Source organism: Watersipora subatra, chromosome 2 (genome assembly GCF_963576615.1).
Source record: "Watersipora subatra chromosome 2, tzWatSuba1.1, whole genome shotgun sequence".
Classification (NCBI taxonomy): Eukaryota; Metazoa; Bryozoa; class Gymnolaemata; order Cheilostomatida; family Watersiporidae; genus Watersipora; species Watersipora subatra.
In genome coordinates this window covers 35,312,806-35,337,547 of record NC_088709.1, presented here as the reverse complement: position 1 = coordinate 35,337,547, position 24,742 = coordinate 35,312,806, and the positions used below count along the sequence as shown (strand labels likewise).

Below are 24,742 nucleotides of genomic sequence, written 5' to 3'. Positions count from 1 at the left end.
GGGCCTCTCGTGTGAAGTTTTAAAAAATTTTATCGGGAAGTATCAACATTTTTCTATTTTTTGAGATTTGTTTTGTTTTAGGTGATGTGAATGACTACACGTTTTTAAATTGAACTAGGCAAAGCTTGACCACAGTTAAAACGCTCAGAAAAAATACATCTTTTTCTTTTTAACGAAGACCAATCTTACGGATTTTATTTTAAGTTCATTGGAAGGTTTTACGCTTTTGATGGGACATGGCCAAGCGGGTGTTTGGTAAAACTTGATCTTTTGTAAACCTTTATAAAAGTCGTTAACAAGAATATTTTGCCGCTGCTGATGATAATAATGACGCCTAAAGCCGCGTTCCCATATACGTTGCAAAGCACCGGCGACACACCGCAGGCTATTAGCGATGAAATGGGAACGCATGCGCCAAGGACCGCCGGTGGTTGCTGGCGGCATCGCAATAGTTTAGCGCTGTTCAAATTTCGCAAACGGCCGCAGGCAAAACAATCCCGAAATTCACTGTATAGGTAAAGGTCACCATTATAGGAACGGCATGGCGAGCGAACACTTTATTTGATTAAGCAATTATGTTTACGATATTATTAACGATGTGGCTTTATGTGAACATATCCCGCCGAGCCTAGCGTCGCAAGCGTTTTGCTGCGCATGTTACCGCCGGAGTCTAGCAATCGATATGGGAACCAGGCTTAAGAGCTACTAAAAGTTGATGTTTGTCTCTATGGCTTGGAATGAAGTGATAATCTACAGCGATAAAAACCGTGTCCATGGCTGTTGGGCAAATAACTCTTCGAATAAATGATTTTGTGGTCGAGTTATCTGAAGCAATTTATCATTGCGTTGGAACTGACCAAACAAATCTGTTCGAGTTAACCTTGTGTTTGAGATGAAATGTTACATTTTATCCGAGGGCGATTTATCCGAGTTTGACTGTGCTTAGCCGTGAAAAATTCCCAAAAAGTCAGCTGGCCAGCCGTCCCAGGGAGTACGGCCCTGTTGAAAGTCCAAGAAACAAATGGCAGCAGGCGATCAAATTGCTTTATCGACCTTGGCCACACCATTCTACCTGCGGTTCACAATTACAAACTAGTCGCAAGTTGAATTTTTTTTATCAGTGAACTGAACCTGAGCAATCTAATTATGTTTTTTTCCGCTGCATTTATTTTCACGTCACTATATTTTCGCACTCATCAGAGCTGCGAAATTAAGTTGCTGCGAAATTTTAGTCTGTATGCTACTCACGAAACTAAATACTAGCGAAATATAAGTGTCCTAGGGTAAAATGTTGTTTATTTCACATCAGGAGATGCACTAGGTTAAGACCTTCATCACGCGAAGAAGTGTCCCTGCAAAGCCTCACATTAGCTACTGCATATATAGGATTATTGAACTTCATAAAAAGTTATCAGTATTTTTGCAAACATCTTGTACAGTGCACCCTCGAGATACGATGTTAATTCGTTCCAGAGTTGGCATTGTATGGTGAAAAAATCGTATGTAGGGGTATAGAGACCATTGTAATTATACAATGCAAACACCCCCTGGTAAAAATCGTCAATTTTTTTTATAAAAATGTGTACATATTGGCAATTAGCAACAAAATAGTATGTTAACTTTAGTAATTATAGTTACCTACAGTAACTGTATTATATTTAGTGTATTTTAATGGTTATGATCTGCAATAAAACGCAAAATTATAATGTGTGTACCAAATGCAGTACGTACGGTAAGGAGTTTTTGCCTTCAAAAAGTACGCATAAAATAAACTTTGGATTCACTTCAAGTAAGTTTAGCTTGCTAAACCTACACTTAAAACTAAGTTTTAGTATGTATTTTGAACTATTTTACTGAATATTAACTTTTTATCACGAAATTTTATCCTTCAGCAGTTCTTATCTTCACTTTCACTATAAACTTTAGCCTATCTGGTTGAAACCTTTTTCAACCTAAATCAATAAGGCCGAGCGATGCAGTTATAGAAAGCAGTCTCTCGCACACTTGACCATTTAATGGCTACCGAAAAGAAAATTTTTTTTTATTTTCTATACAGGACGTACATACCTTTGGAGTAACGTGGCTTTAGCTGGTAGATGTAGCGAGTAAAGCAGAGATGAGGCAAAAACGTATCAATGATAATTATGGTTCTGTACACTTGAAAATAAATTTAAAACGTAATGAATTGGAATTTTTTAATGTACCAGTCCACATCAGTAAATTAAACACTTGAAATATTTCTGCGAATGTGGGGTTTTCTGTATCTCCTACATCCTCGCCTTTACTAAATGGTTGCTCCTTTTGAATGCTGATCGCGTTCATGACCTAGCTCATTCAAATGTTCAGTCGGAAGCTCTTTCTTGTGCTTGCTTTAATGGAGTTCTTGTTTTAATAATAATTGCAAATGCTGATTGGTTGCGATCATATTCCTTGACAATGTTGATAATACGGGTCCCTTCTTCTTATTTACGACATCCAACTCTGTTGACATAGAAATCATTTTTCCTTCGTTTTGTAACGTTTGTATCGGTCTCAGATTCCATAGATAACGAATTAGATGTAGTTATATACCTATGCTGACTTGAAAGTTTATAGTAAAAACTATAATAACGCTACAAATGAATATTTGCTCTCGCTTGTGCATTTTACACGAAATTTTCCACGCGGATATAAGAGAAGTCGATCATCGTGTCTCTTTTAAACGTTCTAAGAATGTTTTCGGCAAACTATATTTCGGTGTCTTTTTTATTTCGACGTGTGTTATGAGCACACCGACGGCCAAATTTTAACTCGGGCGAAACTTTTCTCAAATTCGTATGGTGAAATAAAATTCGTATAGCGAGGTGAAGATTTCACAATGTTGGACTTCGTAAGATGAAAAAATCGTACATCAGGGTAATCGTATCTCGAGGGTGCACTGTATACCGAGCTAGTAATATACGCAGCTAATAGTTCTGGTAGAACAGTGAAGGACGTTGAAATGCCGACTTGAGTAAGTTAATTCCATGCCAAACTACATTTGGATTCATTGATTCATTTATTACATATAGATAGTTATTCACATTGGATGTTATTCATTTTTATGACACACGTGTATTAATAGTAGTTTACCATGTTAATTCAATTCATAGCGATCATGTTATTAGGACTTCTATTTCTTGTGGTTAGGCCCTCGCATGCTGTTTTCGGTGTTAAACCATAACTGTCATGTACAACTTTTATTGTATTTACTAGGTAAATCAGACACGCTGATTCCGGTTTTGTACTCAAAATAAAGATTGGTCCACTAACTTTCAGAGTAATGAAGGCTTTTTTACAGCGTTTTAATATCGGTCTCGAAAACAACACGATCGGCACAACAAGCTCCGCCCATAAATACGTGACGTAACCTAGCTTTTTAGGAACAGAAGTTACGTAGAGATGTTTAGACCGATTGAGAATAATAGGGATGCGTGTTTTAAAATCCATTATTATCTAAATTCAGCTTTAAAAATAATCTCAGTTTTTTCTGAAAGGTAGAGAAGCTATTTAACATTGCATATTTAAAAATGAGCTCAAAAAAAGCACGATAACAAGTTAACAACGCTAGCCTGTGATAAAACCGCGCTTTTTGAGCTCATTTTTCTCAGCGTTCAGCCTATTTAAACATCATATAACAAGCTACGAGCAATTTTAAATAGTTTATATACCTTTTATAAAAGACTGAGATTATTTTACAGGCTGGATTTAGATAATAATGCGTTTTAAGTCACCCATCTCTATTATTCTAAATCGGACTAAACATCTCTAACTTCCATTCCTGAAAAAGCTAGGTTTCGTCACATATTTATGGGCGGAGCTTGTAATGCCGATTGTGTTGTTTTCGAGATAGATATATTGAAACTCTTTAAAAAAGCCTTAATGACTTTAAAGGTTAGTGGACCAATCTTTATTTTGAATATAAAATACGATCAAAGTTGTGTGTGACAGTTATGGTTTAATATTTGTTGAATTGCTTTTTGGATGAACCTTGTGTATGCTATGTCTCTGTAGCATCACGGTTTCTTTGGCGGCCTTGCAAATCTGATTCTTGCATTGAACCTTGCATTCATAATCACTGCTACTTCATGACTATCATCCAGCTAGTGTATCCTGTTACAGAAAAGTTTTTTGTTATATATTAGTATTGCTAGAGGTTAGTAGTAAGTCACTCGCTGCGATACCTTGTGATACCTGTCACTCTTTGCAATACCTTGTGAGTCATCCAAACCATAATTATTGTTCTTTCAGCCAAATCTCCATTTGGAGTCTTCGCAAATCCTAATACTATTAGGCTCTGCTAGTGTTTGGGTTCTTTAGACGTAGAATATGACAAAAGCTTCATTTGAATCAGTTTTTGCCAATGCTGAGTGCTGTCATTGATTACCCTTAAACAGAAGTATACTGTGGGCCAGGGCTCGAGTGGTGGGGGTCAGAGTATGCTACGCTTGAGCAGGATTGGGTCATTATTGTGTTAATAAACTGGGCCTCTAGCATTTTCTTTTTGATAAGTAGTTATTAATTAGCTAATCATGGGAAAGTAATGTCTATTTCAAAAGTTATATTCTTTCCCTAAGCTAAAGATATAACATAAGTTCATTTCCGTAAGACTTCACTGGTCAGTATCTCTGCTAATCCTGTTCACATTGCCTCACCTTGGCTAACCCGCCGTACATTGGCTAACCCGACAGGAATCTGATAAGACCGAATGTGAACGTTGACAGTAACAGACAAAACGAACATGGGAATGCTTGTGGTGGTAAAACTTCTACTTGTCATTAGAAAAAGTGAAATATTCATTCTTATCAGAATTCCCCTCTGTAGTCTGCTCGTCTTTAGACCGCATCTTTGCGCGCGGGTTAGGTGGCATTTGCTATGCTAAAATAAATCTAAATGTTTAAAATGTTATAAAAATGCAGTTGTAAAGGGTTATTAACGTTTTAGCAATTCAATTTCCCCTTGTGTGACATAGTTTGCAAACAGTTGACAGTTTCCAAACAGTGTTAAAGCAAAATATTATCAGTAAAGCCTGGTTCCCATATATGCCGCAACCATCACTGACAGGATCGCAGGGCTATCAGCAGCAAAATGGAAACCTACACGCCGAGTACCGCCGATAGTTGCTGGCAGTAGTTCAATGCTGTTCAACTTTCGCAAGGAGCTGAAGGCAAAACCTAGTATTGGTCGGAAACAACATTTGTTACTTAAAAAAACGAATAATTGAAATTCCCTTTACCTAAGAGCTAAGCCTGTTGTGATAGGCTGAGTGTAGATCTCCTTTAGGACTAGATGGAGGATATTCCCCATGTGCCCATGCAAACCAACTTCCTTGAGGAATAAACAGTAACATAATTTGTTGGGGTTGAGCTGTGTTTAATATTAACCAGACTTTAATTTTGGGCAGTGCCCGTCAGCCCCTGATTGCCCTTCCAATGTAAGTGCCCATCAATTCTCCTTTTTTAGAAGAAACTAAGAAATGACGTAGACAAGAATACTGCATCTTGGCTATTCCATGATGGGTGATGATAGGCGCTCGGGTACTTCTGGAGGGCGAACATCTGGTAGTACCAGCGCTCTCATGGTCGGACCCAATTGGAGAGTCGGCAAAAAAATTGGAAATGGAAACTTCGGAGAACTTCGACTTGGTAAAGAGTTTATTGATATTGTAGCTTTTTGTATAGAATATCTTATAACAATGGGCAAGCTATCCCATGCTAATTACTGTACTGCAATGCAGTAACTACCAGTTTAGGCTCACTTCCTAGGACGAACTGGTTAATAAAAGGCATTGATCAGGTGAATTGATAACATCATATCGGTGGTTGAGCCTGCTAGCTTCACATGGTTTCCATGCTTGACTTGCGGCAATAAAATGTTACTTCAAACTGCAGTAGACTATGAGGTACTCCAGTCTTCTCACCTCACTGCAGTAGACTATGGGGTACTCTAGTCTTCTCACCTCACTGTAGTAGACTGTGGGGTGCTCTAGTCTTCTCACCTCACTGTAGTAGACTATGGGGTACTCTAGCCTTCTCACCTCACTGCAGTAGACTATGGGGTACTCTAGGCCTCTCTCCTCACTGCAGTAGACTATGGGGTACTCTAGCCTTCTCACCTCACTGTAGTAGACTATGGGGTACTCTAGTCTTCTCACCTCACTGTAGTAGACTATGGGGTACTCTAGTGTTCTCACCTCACTGTAGTAGACTATGGGGTACTCTAGCCTTCTCACCTCACTGTAGTAGACTATGGGGTGCTCTAGTCTTCTCACCTCACTGTAGTAGACTATGGGGTACTCTAGCCTTCTCACCTCACTGCAGTAGACTATGGGGTACTCTAGTCCTCTCTCCTCACTGCAGTAGACTATGGGGTACTCTAGCCTTCTCACCTCACTGTAGTAGACTATTGGATACTCTAGCCTTCTCACCTCACTGTAGTAGACTATGGGCTACTCTAGTCTTCTCACCTCACTGTAGTAGACTATGGGGTACTCTAGTGTTCTCACCTCACTGCAGTATACTACCAGGTACTCTAGTCTTCTCACCTAACTGCTTTATATTCACAATTTTTAATAATGATTCTCTGCAAGTTTGTATGATGGCCAATTACGTAGCCAAGGATGTGGCCAGATACCGTTATTAGGACAACTCGGTTCCAATGTTGTCAGTAGTGTTTACAGTAGTTTTTAAAACATTAAAAGTACTCTCAGTTCCAACAGAATTAACCAGTCAGACTGAATCTTCTTGAACTAACATGTGAGACTTTGTAGTTGCATCAGTGCCCTGTTCAAGACATACATGTATAATAGCTACATGTATTGTCACGACAACAGCCCGTCGACCTTCAGGGGAACTCAGTCATAAGTAGAGTGGGCTCTATGCAAACCATAAAAAGTGAAGTTCTATCAAATACAAACTAGAATTCTTATTTGGCATAGATGCAAGAAAGTGTTACTCACACATACCGCATGGTCTATTCCAGTCCATCTTATAATGCAAGTACAATCGTGAAATATAGTGATGAGATGTACTACAGCTAATAATACGATTAATGGTTATCTCTGGCTCGGTCTTTCCCGACAGTGACTAGGTATAGGAAGGACTGAGGCACACCTAGGCGGGCTTCTAGTCAGCCATAAACTGTACCTTCTTCAGGTTTTCACCTAAAAATTACAAAAACTAGGGAAGCGTGCAATGCCAAACGAGTCTATCTTGATTTATTTGAAGTTCCTTTGATTTAACTGATCAGCATTAAAAAAACTTCTGACTCTCTCATGTTTTCTGCTACTGATATGCTGATTATTGAAAGCCGAGTTTGTGAATGCTATTGATGAGCAGACAAAAGCTACTTGTCAATAATTACCAGTTGTCGGTGTAGCCTCGACCTAGCCTCGGCAGGCTTCTTTTGAGCTATTAATTAAATTGTACGTCATCCAGTGCCTCTGGCTTTGTTCTGCAGCTTTACTTAACAAATCAAGGAGAGAGTCATCACTGGGTTTGTTAATTACTCGGTCTGGCTTTGTCTGTCACATCTGATGTTTCTAGTTGTAACGAGGATAGGAAATTTCTTATTACAAACCCAGTAGGCCTATCTCGGGTTCATCAATTTCTGCATAGAATCTTAATGGAGACAATGCTTATTTCTGTTCCTCAGTTATTTTATTATCACAGACAGGAGAGTATTCTCTGTCATCTTGTTATAAATAATGTCATTATTATAACTACTTGTTAGCCCTGATTTGAATGTAGCAGCAATAACTTAGAGTATTTTTAGGACAACTGGAAAAATATAGTGTGTTCTGAAGTAAATAGATGCCTATAAAACAACACTTTCAAGCCGGTTCAATTTTTTTTTAAATAACATAATAAAATTGTAATTGTCGAAGGTGGCATTGTAGGCCCTCATAGACCAATTCTCTAGTTATCATCAGTAGATTTATTTCTCAGTGGAACGGTGCAGACTTCTTCCCATGTTGACAGTTCTTTGTGTTCATGTCAGGCGTGCTAGACAAAGACCCTGATTCTATTTCCTGTTTTTTTGACAAGCAGCTATCAGAGCGTCAGAACAATCTGAGGCTTGGTCTAGCAGTCAGACAAGTAGCCATGTCTTATGGCTAGATGGGGAAACAAACATACTTCGCAGCTCTAATTGAAATCTTATTGACATCATAGTCTAGGAAATATTCTTGTCATTAAAACGTACAGAAGTTTGATTGAGTTGTATTATTGATTAAAATTATCTGGTAGTCTATACTAGCTGATCAGCATTGAGCTTTCGATACAGCATATTTGACGTCCTCAAATATCATATTTTCCGGAAATTCCTATTTCAGGCTGGCTGAGTGCTTGGATGCATTGGGTGACATTTTTTTATAGAAAGACTATCGATGAAAAGCTAGCTTCTGACCGAGATAGAACAAATGGCATTGATGCTTGTGATCTATGCCTGATCTCCCATGCCTGATCTCCCATCCTTATTCACAGTTCCCCTCTGTCATTACAACTTGTGCGTCATTCATCTGTTTAGAAAACAATATGATCAATTTTTCCTTGCAATTTTCATTGTTTATTGTAGCTGTACATGTGGGAAAGTTGTGCTATTGGGTGTAGTTGTTTCCTTAGTAGCACTGTTGGTTACAAGCTGCTTGCTAGAAACTGCTGTATCGGACAACATGAATGTAGTTTTTACTAGGACTACTCTTCTAGACCACACAGTGGAAAGGCATTAATTAATAGCTTAGTCGAGATGCCCTTGGCTTTAGGAAATAAAACTGATTTATCTATGATGATGTACCTTGCACTGGCTGGCTTCATTCCTTTCTAGTTTTGCACAGCTGATGGAAGAAAGGCTGAAAATTTGTGCTGTTATTATTTTTAAGACATTTTGAGGTCATGCCACAAAGGTAAACTTTTAGGATGCTCCTGTTTGTGGTTACCCTAGGGCACTTATATTTCGCTAGCATTTGATTTCGTGAGTAGTATATGGAGTAAAATTTCGCTGCAACGTAATTTTGCAGCTCTGATGAGTGCGAAAATATAGTGATGTGAAAATAAATGCGGTGAAACAAATATAATTAGATTCCTCAGGTCCAGTTCACCGGTAAGAAAATATTTTTTAATTTGGGACTAGTTTGTAATTGTGAACCGCGAGTAGAAATGTGTGGGCGAGATCGATAATACAAATTGATCGCTTGCTGCCATTTGTTTCTTGGACTATCAATGATCAAACCTATTTAATTTCGTGTTTTTGCTCGTTCGTTATGATAGTTTAGTTTCGCTCATGAAATTTTTGCGAGAGGATGACTCCGCGAAAACGCGAAAGTTGGATGTCGCGAATACATAAGTGTCCTAGGGTAAGCAAGACTTGATGAATTTCATGTCTGGTTATGAATTTAAATTCTCATGAGGAGACGACAAAGAACAATTGATTATAGTGATGGGCTAGAAAAGCTCAGTATCTACAGTACATAGAAGCAAGAAGAATCCATAAACCATTCTTGTTTTAGTTGGATTTGGCTTTTTCTGCCCGGTTAAGATTTCAAATAGTGTAGGTTTGTTCAGCTGTCACAAGTAAATGTTGATCAGTTTTACAGTAATAGTCTTCATCTTTTCTGCCACTGCATTGTGAACTTCTTGGAGCCGTCTGGTGCCAATGACCGAGGAGGCTAGGATTGAATGGCCTTAACCGCTGTCACACATTTACAGGTCTATTTGTCTATCTCAGTGTGCGCTTCTCAACTGTTACTGCGTAACATGAATCATCTTAAACGGGCGTAAAGATGGAGTACTGTGTGCTATGGTGTTTTTGAGGAGTTTTGCATTGGCGCAGCCTACTTCTGCAGTGTCAGTAAAGTGTTCAAGTTCTTCAAGTTACCTCAAGTTGTCAAGATGGTCTGTCTGTAGAGTAATATAGTTTGCACAAAAGGAAGGCTATGTAAGGCTATAGGTATGAATTTAGTTGCTGGAGTTAAAGCCCGGTGCTATTGTAGATCATGCCTAATATCTATGGCTAATGCAGCTGACGATCTCTCGTGCAAGGTAAACAGGCGAGTAGAGTATATAGCAGATTCTTTCATCTGGTTTTAACACCTTTATTTCTGGCCGATAGCCATGATTGAATGTCACTAGTACTAGGTCTGTAGTCTACATGACTTTTGGTGTTCAGCAAAGTATGGCACATATTTGACATTTTGTTGACAAATGGCTGTACTTAATCACTGCCTTGATCTGCTCGCCATTAGTCGTGTCTTGCACTCGTGGGTCATCAGTAAGATCAATGGATTTTCCTTCTAGCCTAATGCATTTCGCCATTTCGGAAATAGCAATGTTTGATGTAGGCCTACCACTATTTTGCCTTTATTCTTGTCTAGGTTGTTGGCATCAGTTATGTTTAAGATGCCATATATATATGTTTTCATTGTATATATGGCATAATGCGATATATATTTCATATATATGGCATCTTATATTTTCATATATATATAATATATATACATATATGGCATCTTAAACATAGCAGCAAGTAGTAGATCATTTTTCAAAGCAAATATCTAATTGAGATTTAGAACAGGAACTTGTGATTCATATGCAGATTGTTTAATATGTTCCTAGTAGTGTAAATCAATACATAGTCCTTTGATAGTGCTGACAACTCCTGCTTGGAAATTACCTGGGCAAAAAGTGTAATGGAGCCGCTTAGCAATGGCAAACACTGCGACCTTTCATTATTAGTTTAACTCAATTGGGTAAGACCCTCATATAAAAGTAGACTACAGTGTAACACCTACACATCACATGTTTCATCTATAGTAGTTGAACTGTATCACTAGCGATTGCGATAGTAATACTTAGTTTTGCAAATAGTGGATTTAATAAATTGAATTGTTCCACCATAGGGTCAGGAGTAGCTAAAATGAAATTTATTCGCTGGTCACTATAAAACCTTCTGACAAGACAAATTTTCAAAGGATCTGCTATACACCAGCTAATCAACTCATCGGGCAATTACCACACTGAACAGTGTTTGAATAGCTGCGGCCTAGCAGTAATGACAAAACCATTGTCTAGGCTACAGATCAACACAGTTGAACTGTTCTTATGATTTATAATTGGAAGGATAAATTATGGGCAGGTGCCATATAGAGGTTTTATATGAAGACTTCATTTTCAAAACCAGTTATCTCCAAATTTTTGAATGTTTGGAAAATGAAAAAATATTGTGGCAAGCTGCCGAATATTCAAAAATCATGTTTGAATGGATTGCATGTATGTAGGAGAATTATTCTGTATTATTCTGTAGATCGGTATAAGTGAGCCGAGTATAGCTGGCAGACATTTTTACTTTCATGCTATTCAGCCGATGTATGATGTAGAATGTCATCAACGCATGAATAGCGTCAGCAGAAGCACCAGAACAGATTTGGTTCAAAACATTTTCAGTTTAATTCCAAATTTATTTCGGAAATTTTTTTTCTTGATTTAATTTTTATTGCAAACGTTTTTAAAGCTAATTTGAAAATACAATGCATAATTTAGTTTTTACGAAAATTAATTATTTGAATTATTAATAAAACTATTTTGGAAACTTGATTTGATACAAGACAACAATTGATAATTGAAACAATTTTTGATAATTTAAGGCATAATTCAGTCTTACGAAAAATTTAATTTAATATTTTAATTATCAATGCACATGTATAACTACCAATTATTAAGTTAATTGCGATTTCTGCCCTCACATCAACATTGAAAAGAACATAGTAGCTGGCAGCAATATTCATTTGAATACTTATGTAATATACTTAATGGCTGACGCTTGTAAGCAGTATTGTCTTTAATATTTTACTTTTAACTTTGTCTGTGAATCTGCTTACCATATGTAACAGAACCTTGTCAAATGCGTTTCACAGATAAAAAGGGAGCTATGCAAAAGAAGCAGGTTTTTGTATAAATTTACAATTCCTGCTCTGTGTTGTATGTTTCTATTTTAATGTTTTGTAATTAAGTCATATTGCAATATATACTCAAAACCTTTTGAGATAACATTTTAATTGCGATTGCTGCTTGCGTTGGTCTTGCGTGAGTTAATAGCACCTTGTACGCTTGTGAGACAGACAGTAGAAGAAAAGGAATCCACATACACTATTCAAATGGATATTGCTGTCAGCTACCATGTTGTTATACCTGTTGACTGTTTAGCAGCAGTACCTAGGATTTTTACACAGACAGCAAAACAAATAATTCCTCTAGAAACACCAACCAGAAACTGATTGCAGGGACAAAACCCATCAGAATTTGAGCTACAGCATAATTATATGCAAATTTACGTAGGACTTGCGCTTTGACTTGAGCTTTAAAATGTTATACTATATTAGATTATAAAATATTTAGCATCAATTTGTAGGAAATTTTGTCCTCTTTCAAATGATGTATAATACAGTAATCAATTTTAGATCCATATTACAACATCAATTTTCCAGTTACTGCAAATGGGGGTTATTATTGTTTGGTAATGCTGTCGTCTCTCCATCGTGTATGGCACATTCTGACAGCAAACATTTATGACGGCTGGCCTTAGTACCCTAGAACACTTAAGTATTCGCGGCATCTAACTTTCGCGTTTTCGCGGAGTCATCATCACGCGAAAAATTCATGCGCGAAACTAAACTATCATAACAAACTAGCGAAAATTCGAAATTAAATAGCTATGTTCTACGCAGGCCTGTATTCACTGGTTGCAAGTTGGGTGGCTAATGTTAGACGACTAGTTATGAACATCTGGGGTGTGGAGAAGGAGGGGGGGGGGTGCTGTAAGCTCCCAACAGGTTTCTCTTATGTAGGGCCTCAGCCGGGCCTCTCACGTGAAGTTTTAAAAAATTTTATTGGCAAGTATCAACATTTTTCTATTTTTTGAGATTTGCTTTGTTTTAGCTGATGTGACTGACAAAACGTTTTAAAATTAAAACAGGCAAAACTTGTATGCAGTTAAAAAGCTCAGAAAGAAGACATCTTTTTCTTTTAAGCGTTTTAACAAAGATCATTTTTGCCGATTTTATTTCAAGTTCATTAAGTAGGATATGGGCAAGCAGATGTTTGCTGAAACTTGATATTTTGCAAACCTTTATAAAAGTCGTTTACAAGAATATTTTGCCGCTGATGAAGATAATAATGACGCCTAAGAACTACTAAAAGTTGATGTTTGTATCTATGGCTTCGAATAAAGTGATATTCTACAGCGATAAAAACCTTTCTATAGCCGTTGGACTATGAAATTCCTAAAAAGTTTGGGCGTCTTAGCCGGCCAACTGTCCAAGGGAATACGGCCCTGTAGTTCATTGATATCCACAACAAAATCGTTATATTAGAAATGCAGATAATTTTGTGTGTGATTGAGCTCATTGGGAAATTTCTAGTAAATTCGTTAATACACCGAATGAGCAGCATGGCGAAGCAAATTAAGATAACAAGTTTTTTTGGAAAAGCCAAGACAAACGAAGAAGATGATGATATCAGTTTAGTCACCGAATTTGTAACTGATGAGGATGAAAGTCTGGTAGGTGAAGTCATACAATTAAATAATACTTATTGTAGTGATGAATTTTACTGCCAACCAAAAACGATAACAACCCTCACCAGGTTCAACCATGTTATACAGTTTTGGTTGTGATGTTGGTTGTTATCTATTTTCTTTTTTATGAGACATGTACTGTATTTGATTTTTTTTAAATTTGAAATATTGTGAACTCAAAACGTGCCATGGCCATCGCTTGCTATAAATACTTGAGATCTAATATTGGTACCATATCGGTCACGACGGAAAGGACCGAGACGTCATTGATAGTCCAAGAAACAAATGGCAGCAAGCGATCACGTTGAATTATCGATTTCTGCCATACATTTATACCTGCGGGTTACAAATACAAACTAGTCGCAAATATAACAACTTTTTTTACTAGAGGACCGGACCTGAGGAATCTAATTTGTTTGTTCCACTGTATTTATTTTCACATCACTATATTTTCGCACTCATCAGAGCTGCGAAATTAAGTTGCAGCGAAATTTTACTCTGTGTGCTACTCACGAAACTAAATACTAGCGAAATATTAGTGTCCTAGGGTATACAAGATAGTTCTAGGGTAGTTAGTACCTATACAGAAACATTGATCAGAAATCACATAGGTAACAAATCTGCCCAAAGTTTTGACACAATAAGTTTGAAATATTAGGTTATCATTTTGTCAAAAAGGCCAACCGGTTTGGTAGTTTTCTTTGTACTCTGAATTCACGGCATAATAACGCGGTTTCCAGTTTTTATATCCAGCTTAAGATACATGAGGAGAAAACTTGCTGAAACGTACCCAAACGCATTTTTAGATGCTTAGTTCTTCAGTGTCAGGCTTAGATATTTCTGACAACTATATTTTTATGTTAGAGAATGGGTGTCTGCGTTTTGGTCAAATCACAAAAAACAATAAAATTTTTCTTTCAAGTCAAATTCACAATCTAAAAAAATAATAAGCATTGCTTTTGCTTGTCAAATACATCGATTCTTGTTTAGAATTTTCTGCTGATTCTAAACTAGTTTTAACTAAAGGTTTATGATAGAAATGTTCGGCATTAATGAACTTTGTCAAAACAAGCAAAATTCTCTGGGAAAAGAGTTAGCACAATCGCGACTTATTTATTTTGAACTAATAAGATGATTTGCTGGAAATAACAGATTTTGCATTATAAGTCGCTGTGGAAATAACTTGATTTGGAACCAAATCTATTTATGCATGGTATTTAATATTGGAAATAACTTGTCTCAAGCTAAATGAAATGCTTCATGTGAAAACTTGAGGCTAGACCATTCTATCAGAGCAAAAATCTTGAATTTTACAATGTATGGAAATAGCGGTTTTTGTAAATGAACTCTTCATAAGCTATGTCAGATTTTTGGTAAAACTCCATGAAAACATTGTTGGCGCTATCACAATCACGGATATTTACATAATTAGAAATGTGAATATGAGCTGAAACCTTTTCATACTCTAGTTAGCCTTTTACAACAATTTGCTGTCTCTTAGTGTGATTTATAATGTATAACATAGAACAGCGTTATGTCGACAGAATTTCCTCTTCCAATATATGCAATTTTACTTTATTATTATTTTTTAGTTTCATGGTCTAATTTGCTTTGAATGACATTTACTAATAATCAAGTTCATTCATCTTTTCTTTCATCTGCAAATGTATATGAATCTCAAGGTTTGTCCGTCTGACTGACCATGCTTAAGTCTGTCCAGTTATTAAGAATGATAAATCTGCTGCGACCTGGATTTGAAGTTGCAACCTCCAGTTTTGCAGACATCTATTTATCCGATACATTACACTGTCCAACTTGTTATACCATGGAATAAATTTGGTACATACTTAGAGTGCATGCCAATCTGTGATGGCTTCATGTTAAACACTGCGGCTAGCGTTATATGGAAAGCCATCCCAGAAGAAAATTCCATGAAGCCCTACCAGAAGGAAAAAGCAAGGCCATAAGTGAAGAAAAATGCTATAACTCATAATTATAGCCAACAAGACTATTGCAATCAGTATAGATCTGTAGTAGGCACTGCAGCCGGTGTGGTATGAATTATACAGAAATAAAACAGTAAACAAATATTATAATTCACAGAAATAAACACACACATTGATTTAGAAGTTAAAGGAGTAAATGTCGATGTTAAATATGTTTGATTAAAAGTAAGTTTTCTGTACAAAAACTTTTTTATCACCTGAGCATCCGGCTAGTCTGCATATAGGTCTCAGGGTTTGTCCGTCTGTCATTTGTCTGTCCGGTTATAGCGAAGTGCAAAATACTTTTAGATTAATTCATTTGTAGGTCTTCTCAAACTCACTCTTTTGTCGCTTCAAATCACAATCTTAACTTTACATCTCAATCTAATGGCTGTACAGCAACTATGGTATTATTGGTTTGTATCAACAACTTTCCTCCTTTCACTTACACATGCTTCAAGGTCTACGATTACAGTAATTTTATGTGAATTTAGGGCGAGTGCACACCTTGAACATCAACGTAAATCAGTTTTTTACTTTTCTCTCCATAGCAAGGTCTATGCTACAGAGAAAAAAGAAAAAATATTGCATGTCTAAAATGAAATTTGCTAAATTTGCGATTGTAAAAAATGTAATTGATACTTCAATACATCGTTTTCTCTCCCAAGTGTGGCAAGTGCGAAAATCCTACTTTTGAGGCTAACTATGCAAATCTCTTTATTGAAATCGAATTGCTGAACTTGCACCAACATGACGCTCTATGCTGTATGGAGATTTCATAATTAATGAACCATCCGTAAATAATTTTACATTAATTCTTCACATTCAGTGAAATTTATATATTAGGAAGTTTAGGTAATTAGGCATCGACTGTATTAAAAGACTATTTGTCAGCCTTTTGGTTTTAGTAGACTGTTTATCAGCCCTTTTGTTTTAGTAGGTGTTTATCTGCCTTTTAGTTTTAGTAGACTGTTTATCAGCCTTTTAGTTTTAGTAGATTGTTCATCAGCGTTTTTGTTTTCGTAGACTATTCATCAGCCTTTCAGTTTTGATAGACTGTTCATCAGCCTTCGGTTATATTAGACCGTTCATAAGTTTGCAGAAAAAGTTCTGGATATTTCCATATAATGTTGAGTCTGTTTTTTGTATTGGCTGTTTTTCACTAGTCCTCATCGAGCACATATACTATTTATTTGAGCTCTAACCAATACTTTCATAAACCAAAAACGTTTTCTGTGCGAATCATTCAACGACAGTATTTTACTCGTTTCTATGTCAGATATTTTCTGGTAAAACAAATAATTTTGTTTGAAAACATGGCTGTTTGCTGCTGCCCTATTATTGAAGTAATATAAAGAATCTTAGCGTTGGTCTAGGAATTATGTGTCTGGTCGAGACTACATTAAGGAGCTATGCTTCGCTGCTAACCTCCTGCACAGGTATATATTTACTAAATACATAGAAGATGCCTTCAGTCACTCCACTGATAAATTATACATGTTAGTAATATGATGACACCTTAAAGCTCTAATTAGGTCTTCTGAGAATACTACAAAGTTCAACTCTGGCCTATTCCAGTTTGAACTAGTCATAGTTAGGTGATTAGAGTTTGTAGCGGTGACCTAGAGTTACTAGCAGCCATTTACAATCCCCAGACCTGATAATTATAGTATGACGTATGCTAACATGGGTCATCAACACAAGGTATCATTAGTTTATTCTTTGGGATTATTTTGTCAGCTTTTTGCAGGGGGCCGTTGCAGGGCGAGAAGAAATATTCAGTAATTCACACATTGTCGTGATAATATTTATTACATTAAATAAAAAGTAAATAAGATATATAATATAGGTATAAATATATAATATTTTTAACCATTATGGATAATTGAATGGAAATGCTTGGGGGTTTGAAAAGGGAGGACTGGAATTGAGATGGCTGGGGGTTGGAATGGAAAGGGCTAAGGTTGAGCAAGTGGGGGTTGAAACAAAGAAGGATGGGATTGAGCAGGTTGGGCGAGTTGGAAAGGGAAGGGCTGGAATTGAGCAGGCGGGGGGAAAGGGAGGTCTAGGATTGTGTAAGGTGATGTGGATGAGACGGAGCTAGAGGAATTTGATTGGTTTAAAACTGATATTGGAGCAAAAGTTTCTGAATTTTCACTGGTAGAGATTCTCCAAAAAGCAAGCTAAAAAAACGAAGGGCTCCAAAAAAGCCCTTGGTTTGCGCTGATAGCTAGACACTCTAATTTGGTGCAAGCCTTTTCTCAGCCCTGTAGTCCTCGATTTCAGTCACCTTTTGCTTTATTCTTTTATTTATTTGATGTGGCGATATGAATGCTGCCTCACTCTATACTCCATCATCCACATGTTCCTGAAATAGTAATAAGAGGTCACAGAGAGTTTAAGTTGATATTACAGACAACCTATGCATCAGAAAATCAAAAGCAGAAGATCATTTAGTATAGTATTGCACCTCAGCACTTGGTGTTGATGGGGAGATTCAGGGGGTGCCTTGTCGAGCCACTTTAATGTGATCGACAAAAAAAATGCACGAATTGCAAACTTCCACATTTTTGGTTTGGCTGCGCCAGATCCAGACCTTGTCTGACTTTTCAGCAGCGCTTTAGAATTGACAAACTGCTTGCTGATTGTTGAGTATTTCGCGCTTGTTTGCTTTTCTAAAAATTAAAGCAATAAATATTATTGATCATGATAATTGTATTTAAATCATATGTATAAAAAAGTATTTATTGATTATTTAATATACCAGTTTGCAACAAATTATGTTTGTATTAATAAATTATAATATTAGGCTCTAGTCTGGCATAATCTTCTTTATCAACCAAATAAACCAATAATGTAAATAAGAAATCAATTGATTTGCCAATATCTTCCTAGCAGTAATACCCTTGAAGCTGTGAATGAAGTTTGTTTATTATAATGTCAGTGACCACTGAGAGTGACTCACAATTTTCAAAAATTTTTATGCCTTTAGGGTTGTGTTAGAGTAAGTCTGAAGCAAAAGCAGATTTGATGTAATGTTATTTTGTCATTTACAATTTAAACTGAATTAGGTCCTCAAAAATATGTTAGTGTATCTATTTAAACTATAAGATGGCCAATGTTGAGGGTTGGGATACTGAACAAGTGTCGAGAAGTCAGAGCATAATATCAATACTTACGATTGTGCCCAAACAAAGCTTCCAGCTCTTTTAACTTGTCTTTTCGTTTGGTATGATACTCCAGATGAGTCGAGTCATAGATTTGAGGCCTGTTCTTAAGCTCCTCGTTGAGAGAAGACATAGTAAACACCTCACGGGTGCTCTCGATAGAATAATTACTCACGCTTGCAGCCATAATAAAAACGTGTGCACAAATGCTAAGACAAATATTGCGTTCACTTTAAATAACAATGTGTGATTCGCTGTGAAGAGTGATTTCATTGGCTACTCGAATTTAAAATCGGCCTAGAATTGGTTGTCGATCAGGCACAGCCCGATAAAATTTCTTTTGGGAAAAAATTGGGCTCGGTTGCTTTGTTCTCAAGAACAGATTTTCGGTCAGTGGGAAAATCGGCAGAGATAATCGGCCTGAAATCAGCTGGTGTGCTTTCAGCAGCTTCAGATTAGTGATTTTGGTGTTGCTTGTGGCGCTTATGGCACTGTTAATATCACGAGATGGCAACGTCTGAATAATGCTACTACCTTATGCTGTAAAACTTTTAAACAGTGATATCCCACTTATTGCAGTTGTTTGGGGCTAGCTTTGACCACGTAAGGAAAAAGACCCTGAATTAATAGCATTTTCACCATAAGTAGTTGTTTTTTTCAGTTTGTTTGAACATTATAACCTATACTTGACTTATTTGTTAATTTGGGCTAAACTGGCCTGTTCGTGTATGGTAAAGAAGATGCTTAGGTGTAATCATTGGTGTGAATGATCTTTACCTATGTACCCTTTGAGAAGCAAGGAGATGGTTTAGTAATGTTTCTTTCCCCAAGTCTATTTTTATTCCAAGGGGCTCTCAAACTAGTAGCTCATTTCAATATTTTAATCGAGTTTGAGTGAAGTTTTTTTAGCAATACAGGTATTAGTTTTGGTTTTATGAATTAGAAAAGCCATGATGAATAGTGCAGCATAGTTTCTTTAGATATCAATGTAAAATGTCTAACTCAAGCAAGTACAATATAACGCAAGGTGGTTGAAGAATCAAGAATTTCAATACATTGATTGGTCTATGAAACTTGAGATTGAGTTGAACCTGTTCGAATGAGAGCATGTTCCAATACTCTACCTATTGAGTTAATTACCGTAAAACCTCTATTTGATCGCCATGGCGATCTACTTTTCAACCCTTTCTTAATAGTGGCATTTTATTAAAGTTGATGTTCAAGTAGAGGTGGTGCTGTCTTTTTTGACTAGCTCGTCAGAGTTTTGGAAAGATAAGTTGAAGCCTTTTATGGGTCAAATGATGCTAATGTTACCTATATTTTGCACTCCTCTTTGGGCGAAGCGGCAGTACTGCTGTCACCCCAGCATTTTTGCTAAGCTGTTTTCATATACGTCGAAGTATTAGACCGAGTTAAACTAGGAACCACTTTAATTATATAATATTAGCGTTATACAGTTATTAATTGATTTGATGATGATGCTTTCAAAGTTAAAAAAAACTGTTAAGCTTTGAAGTTAGAAATCGGACATAACGTTTTAAAGACGTTTTTAATTTTTAAAGTTAGAATACGCCATAACAATAGCTGCTAGTAGGGTGTTTTTTACAAGTACTATTATCATTCATCAAAATGCTTTAAAAGGTTGACTTGCAACAACATTTACATTACAGTTATTTGATATCAAAAGATTCACCATGTCTTACTCTGTTGTGTTGTAGGTGCCAAATATGTAGGAATGTGAATACAAGCTCTTAAAAGCTAAAAAACGAACAGTTAATTGCAGCCACACGAGACTGCTGTAGTTTGGATTCTCTTTCCAAAATGGCTCAAATGTGACGTAGTTGTTGTAGATGGTTTCTGTTTACACTTTCATGCAACATTATTCATCGAAATATTTTCACAAATATATTTCACGCATTCAATAAAACCATGTCTATCGTTCTTACACGTCTGTTTTATCCTCATTGTAATGCTGTCACTTTTAGCAGTGATATCTTATAACTTACTGTAAAAATTCATTTAATTTTTTAACCTTACCTCGAAGGAGTACATATCATTGTCTGATAATCATGACGAGCCTGTTGGTCACCTGTGATAATCGAAAAGTGCTGCAAAAATTATTTGTGAAGTATTGGGTCACATGATCATATTACGACTTACCGATTAGACCAGGTTAAAACAAAACTGTAAAGTAGCGAGCATCTATATTTGATACGGGGTCTTCGGTAAAATCCGAAGTGTTTGTCATAAACTAGTGCTACGATAAATTTATATTGAGCTTTTTATTGGCCTTTCAATTCACGTGAGAACGCCACGTGACAAGACAATAACCAAACTGTAATGAATACGTCAGAAAAATAAATAGATTCCAATCTACGGCAGCTTTTCGTTTTTGAGCTTTTAAGAGCTTGTAATCACTTTTCCACACATTTGGCACCTACAACACAACAGAGTAAGACATGGTGAATCTTTTGATACCAAATAACTGTAATGTGAATTTTGTTGCAAGGCAACCTTTAAAGTCTTCATGACAGATTAAAAACCACATTATGGACAATTCTGAAAACAATGGATATGATTTAGACCTTAGTGACTTCGAATTAGAGTGTAGCTCTTATGATTGTGACGATCGATCTTTTCTGGCACACCGTAACCACTCATTATCACTACTATTTTGTGGACACTGTTCCATGAATTTCTTTCTATTATGGATTCGTAAAGATCAAAGAATGTCAAAGGGGTGGGCAAATAAAGACCTTGTCCATTTTAAAAATATGACACAGTATTTTTCAACGCTTCTGTAGTGGCAATCTATTAGAGGTGGCATTCAAATAAAGGTGACTTTCAAATAGAGGTTTTACATTAATCATAATCCAGCTTTTTTTCAATATGCCCTAGTCGTTGCCCTATTTTATGTTTATTTATTGCAATGTGAATCTTGTTACACTGAAGTTTGCTGTAAATCGACAAGTTGCTTTAGAAGTACGCAAACTAATGTATTGTTGTTTGGCCTTGATGTTGCTTCTCCACGTGTTCTAATTGATAGGCATTGACATTGATAGGCATTGTCCCTTTCTTGACAATTAATACCAAATCACTAAGACTGATTTTTTGCAAATTATTTTGCAGGCAAGAACCTCTATACGCAAGAGCACGTGGCTGTAAAGTTGGTAAGTGATATATTTGATTTGTATGCTGTATTTTGGAAAGTATCAATAATTATACATGGTGTCTCACTGTCAGGCTACGCCCTGTATTTGTATACATTCGCATCCCCCTGCAGTGGGTTGAATTTTTGTTTATTCGTAAGCTCAGTTGGGCTAAATCGTCAGGTTTATAAAAATTTAGCAATGTTGCTTGATATAACATTTGCTGGTAACACGCTTTACCATTTGTGCTAATCAGTGAGCCATTAGTTGGTAGGCATTCATAAAAGTACAGTTTTATAGTTAAAAACATGAATTAAAGATATATGTAGAACATCGATTGAAGTGTTCCACTGAAGCATCAATCTTACCTCTGCCGATCTCTGATAATTTATGCAAAACTTATGGTTTGCTAATACAGTAGACACTCCTACAACGTAGATAATAAGGTTCAGGAACATTTACACGATAGGGATTTTACGTTATCCGAACACTAAAATACATGTAAATGACCTGAAGCATTTTAAGATTTTTCCAAACTCACCCCTTTGGCCACACAAAAAGAGAAAACTAAACTCAACTTTCAGTTTATTGGCTGCGATTCTCTTTTCGTGATCACTTTCACTCAGTTTATGGTATGATTGCAGTAATATTACAATAAGTTAAGGGGAGTGTACACCTTCAAAATCATTTGTTTCTTTTCCTAAACAACAATGTCTATTCAGCAAAAGAAGAATGAAAACAATTGTTTTATACATTAAAGTAAAACAAAAATGTATTTATGATAATAAAAGCGGTGTCTATCTATTCGTCGTCAATCCGTTTCTATAGGTCAAGGTTATGATAAAAGATAGTTTTCGATGATACTCCCAACTCGTGACATTCAGATTGGTAGACCAACACTGCAACACCCTGCACCAATCAATCGCCTTCAAGTATTTCTGAACAATCACGCCGCTGTTTAATCTCTGTGCCTCGTCAGGACATCAGACGATCTACCATGTCGAACTAGACTATCATGCAACTTGCCTATATTATAGAGATGAAGCTATACATATGTCGTGATTTCTTTTCGTTTTCGCCCCAAGGGAGAAAGCGAAATTTGAGACCAACTACAAGATTCTCAGTATTCAAATCGAAATTAAGAGCTTCGACCAACTTGACACATTACGTTATATGGAATTTTTGCGTCGTACAAAGCAAAAACTTTATGTAAATTATTTACGTTATGTGGAATTTACGTTATAGGAAGTATACATTATGGTAGTGTTTACGGTATTGACTTTGCTAATAGTCCTTGTTCTTAGATGGCACCATTGCTAACATTAAATACACATGAAGCTATCTCAATGATAGTAAAATAAGCACATTCAAAACATTACCAACATGTTGGAGTAGTAGTGCCTGTTGACACCATTGACAGTGCTGACTGAACACTTGCTTTGCATCCATTACTTGCATCAGAGTGATGAAACGTAGAATGTAGTTCCTCAGTTGTCATGTGAGCACAGCCCTGATGTGTTGTGGAATTGAATTAAACTTTTGCGAGTTGCTTTCTCACTACAATTATCTGTTTTTCACTCTCATGTTAAAACAACTGCATTATGTAAAACTATCGAGAAAACTAAATTTTTGCAAAAACCTAAAGGTCGTGTAGGAATTATATGAAAAAAGTAGTAATTAGTAAAATATTTCTGTTGTTACTTTATAAACCCGTGAATGGAAGTGTAGGCTGGCAGTGCATTGGTTCGGTAGCAGGGGGGAGATAAGACTACGCAGCACAATATACTCTAGCACACACTAGTTGTAGCTTAAAGTAAAGATGTGGTTGCGTCAAATTTGAGTTGATCTTAAAAGAAAGCATTTTTTTTCTCTATCAGTTGATATGTTGTTTGTTGTGTTAGGTGATCTCATTGCCAAGATATTTGAAGATTAAAATCGAAAAAATCTGATCGCCGTAAAAACGGTCAGGCCATAAGAACATGCCCAGACTTGCCCAAAATGATGTCACGCGGTATTTATCTGTCAATATATCTCGTATTCACATCGGCTGTTTGTGATAAAAGTCTAGTCTTGCGCGGCTCAATTGGCATATATCTTATTTTGTATTTGCTCTTGTTGGCTAAAATAAAATTTTAAATCCAGCTACAGATGCATTATGATGAATGTTTCAAAGGCCTCAAATAACGAAAATTGAAAATTTGTCTTACTCACTTTCTCCAAATGCTGTGTAAACATTTGAGTACCGACTACCAATTCTAACGGTCTACGGTAATTCTGTCAAGCAAACTATGTAGTATAAGGTCTTTATATCAGCACAGTTCCGCCGCTACCCACACTAACGATATACAGCTTCCCAAAAACCCCGCCCACATTATGTCCGTCGCCTATCCTTGGGGCGGGGCTGTATATCATTGCCCACACCGAAAACTAGTTTCTTACTACCGTAAGTAAAATAAGCAGCTGCGTCTTTGAAAAGAATATACATAGGGATAGAGAAGTTTGGGTGAAAAGTCTGCTGCAAACTGGATTTGAATTCACATTCTCCAGTTCTGCGGACATCCATATACCGTATCCAATTCATTACAATATTCTGTAAATCATGTTTTGCATTATCTTCAACAATATAATTTTATTATATAATTTTTACAAGCAAAAAGATTTTCATCTCGGCATAAAGCTTTTATTAAAAATATTCATCAAGTCGTGGCCACTCACGTAGTTTTAGCTGATACAATAAGACAAATTCATCTACTGCAACAAACTCAAACAAAACATCATGGTTTATGCAGCACACATTCTAGTCTCTCTTTCCCCTTTATGGCAGTTTCCACACTGACAAAGCTGCTTCGGCTGGTGG

General features: G+C 36.5%; 1 protein-coding gene across 3 annotated transcripts in view; it reads left to right on the top strand.

The window, feature by feature from the left end:
• LOC137387452 (casein kinase I-like) overlaps positions 1-24,742 on the top strand; it is a 73,687-nt gene that overhangs the window by 10,711 nt on the left and 38,234 nt on the right. For all 3 annotated transcript variants that reach the window (XM_068073881.1, XM_068073879.1, XM_068073880.1), the window contains exons 2-3: positions 5,482-5,663; positions 21,866-21,906. In XM_068073881.1, coding sequence (XP_067929982.1) covers positions 5,531-5,663; positions 21,866-21,906 — 174 coding nt within the window. In that variant the 5' untranslated portion in view covers positions 5,482-5,530. The remainder of the gene's footprint in view (positions 1-5,481; positions 5,664-21,865; positions 21,907-24,742) is intronic.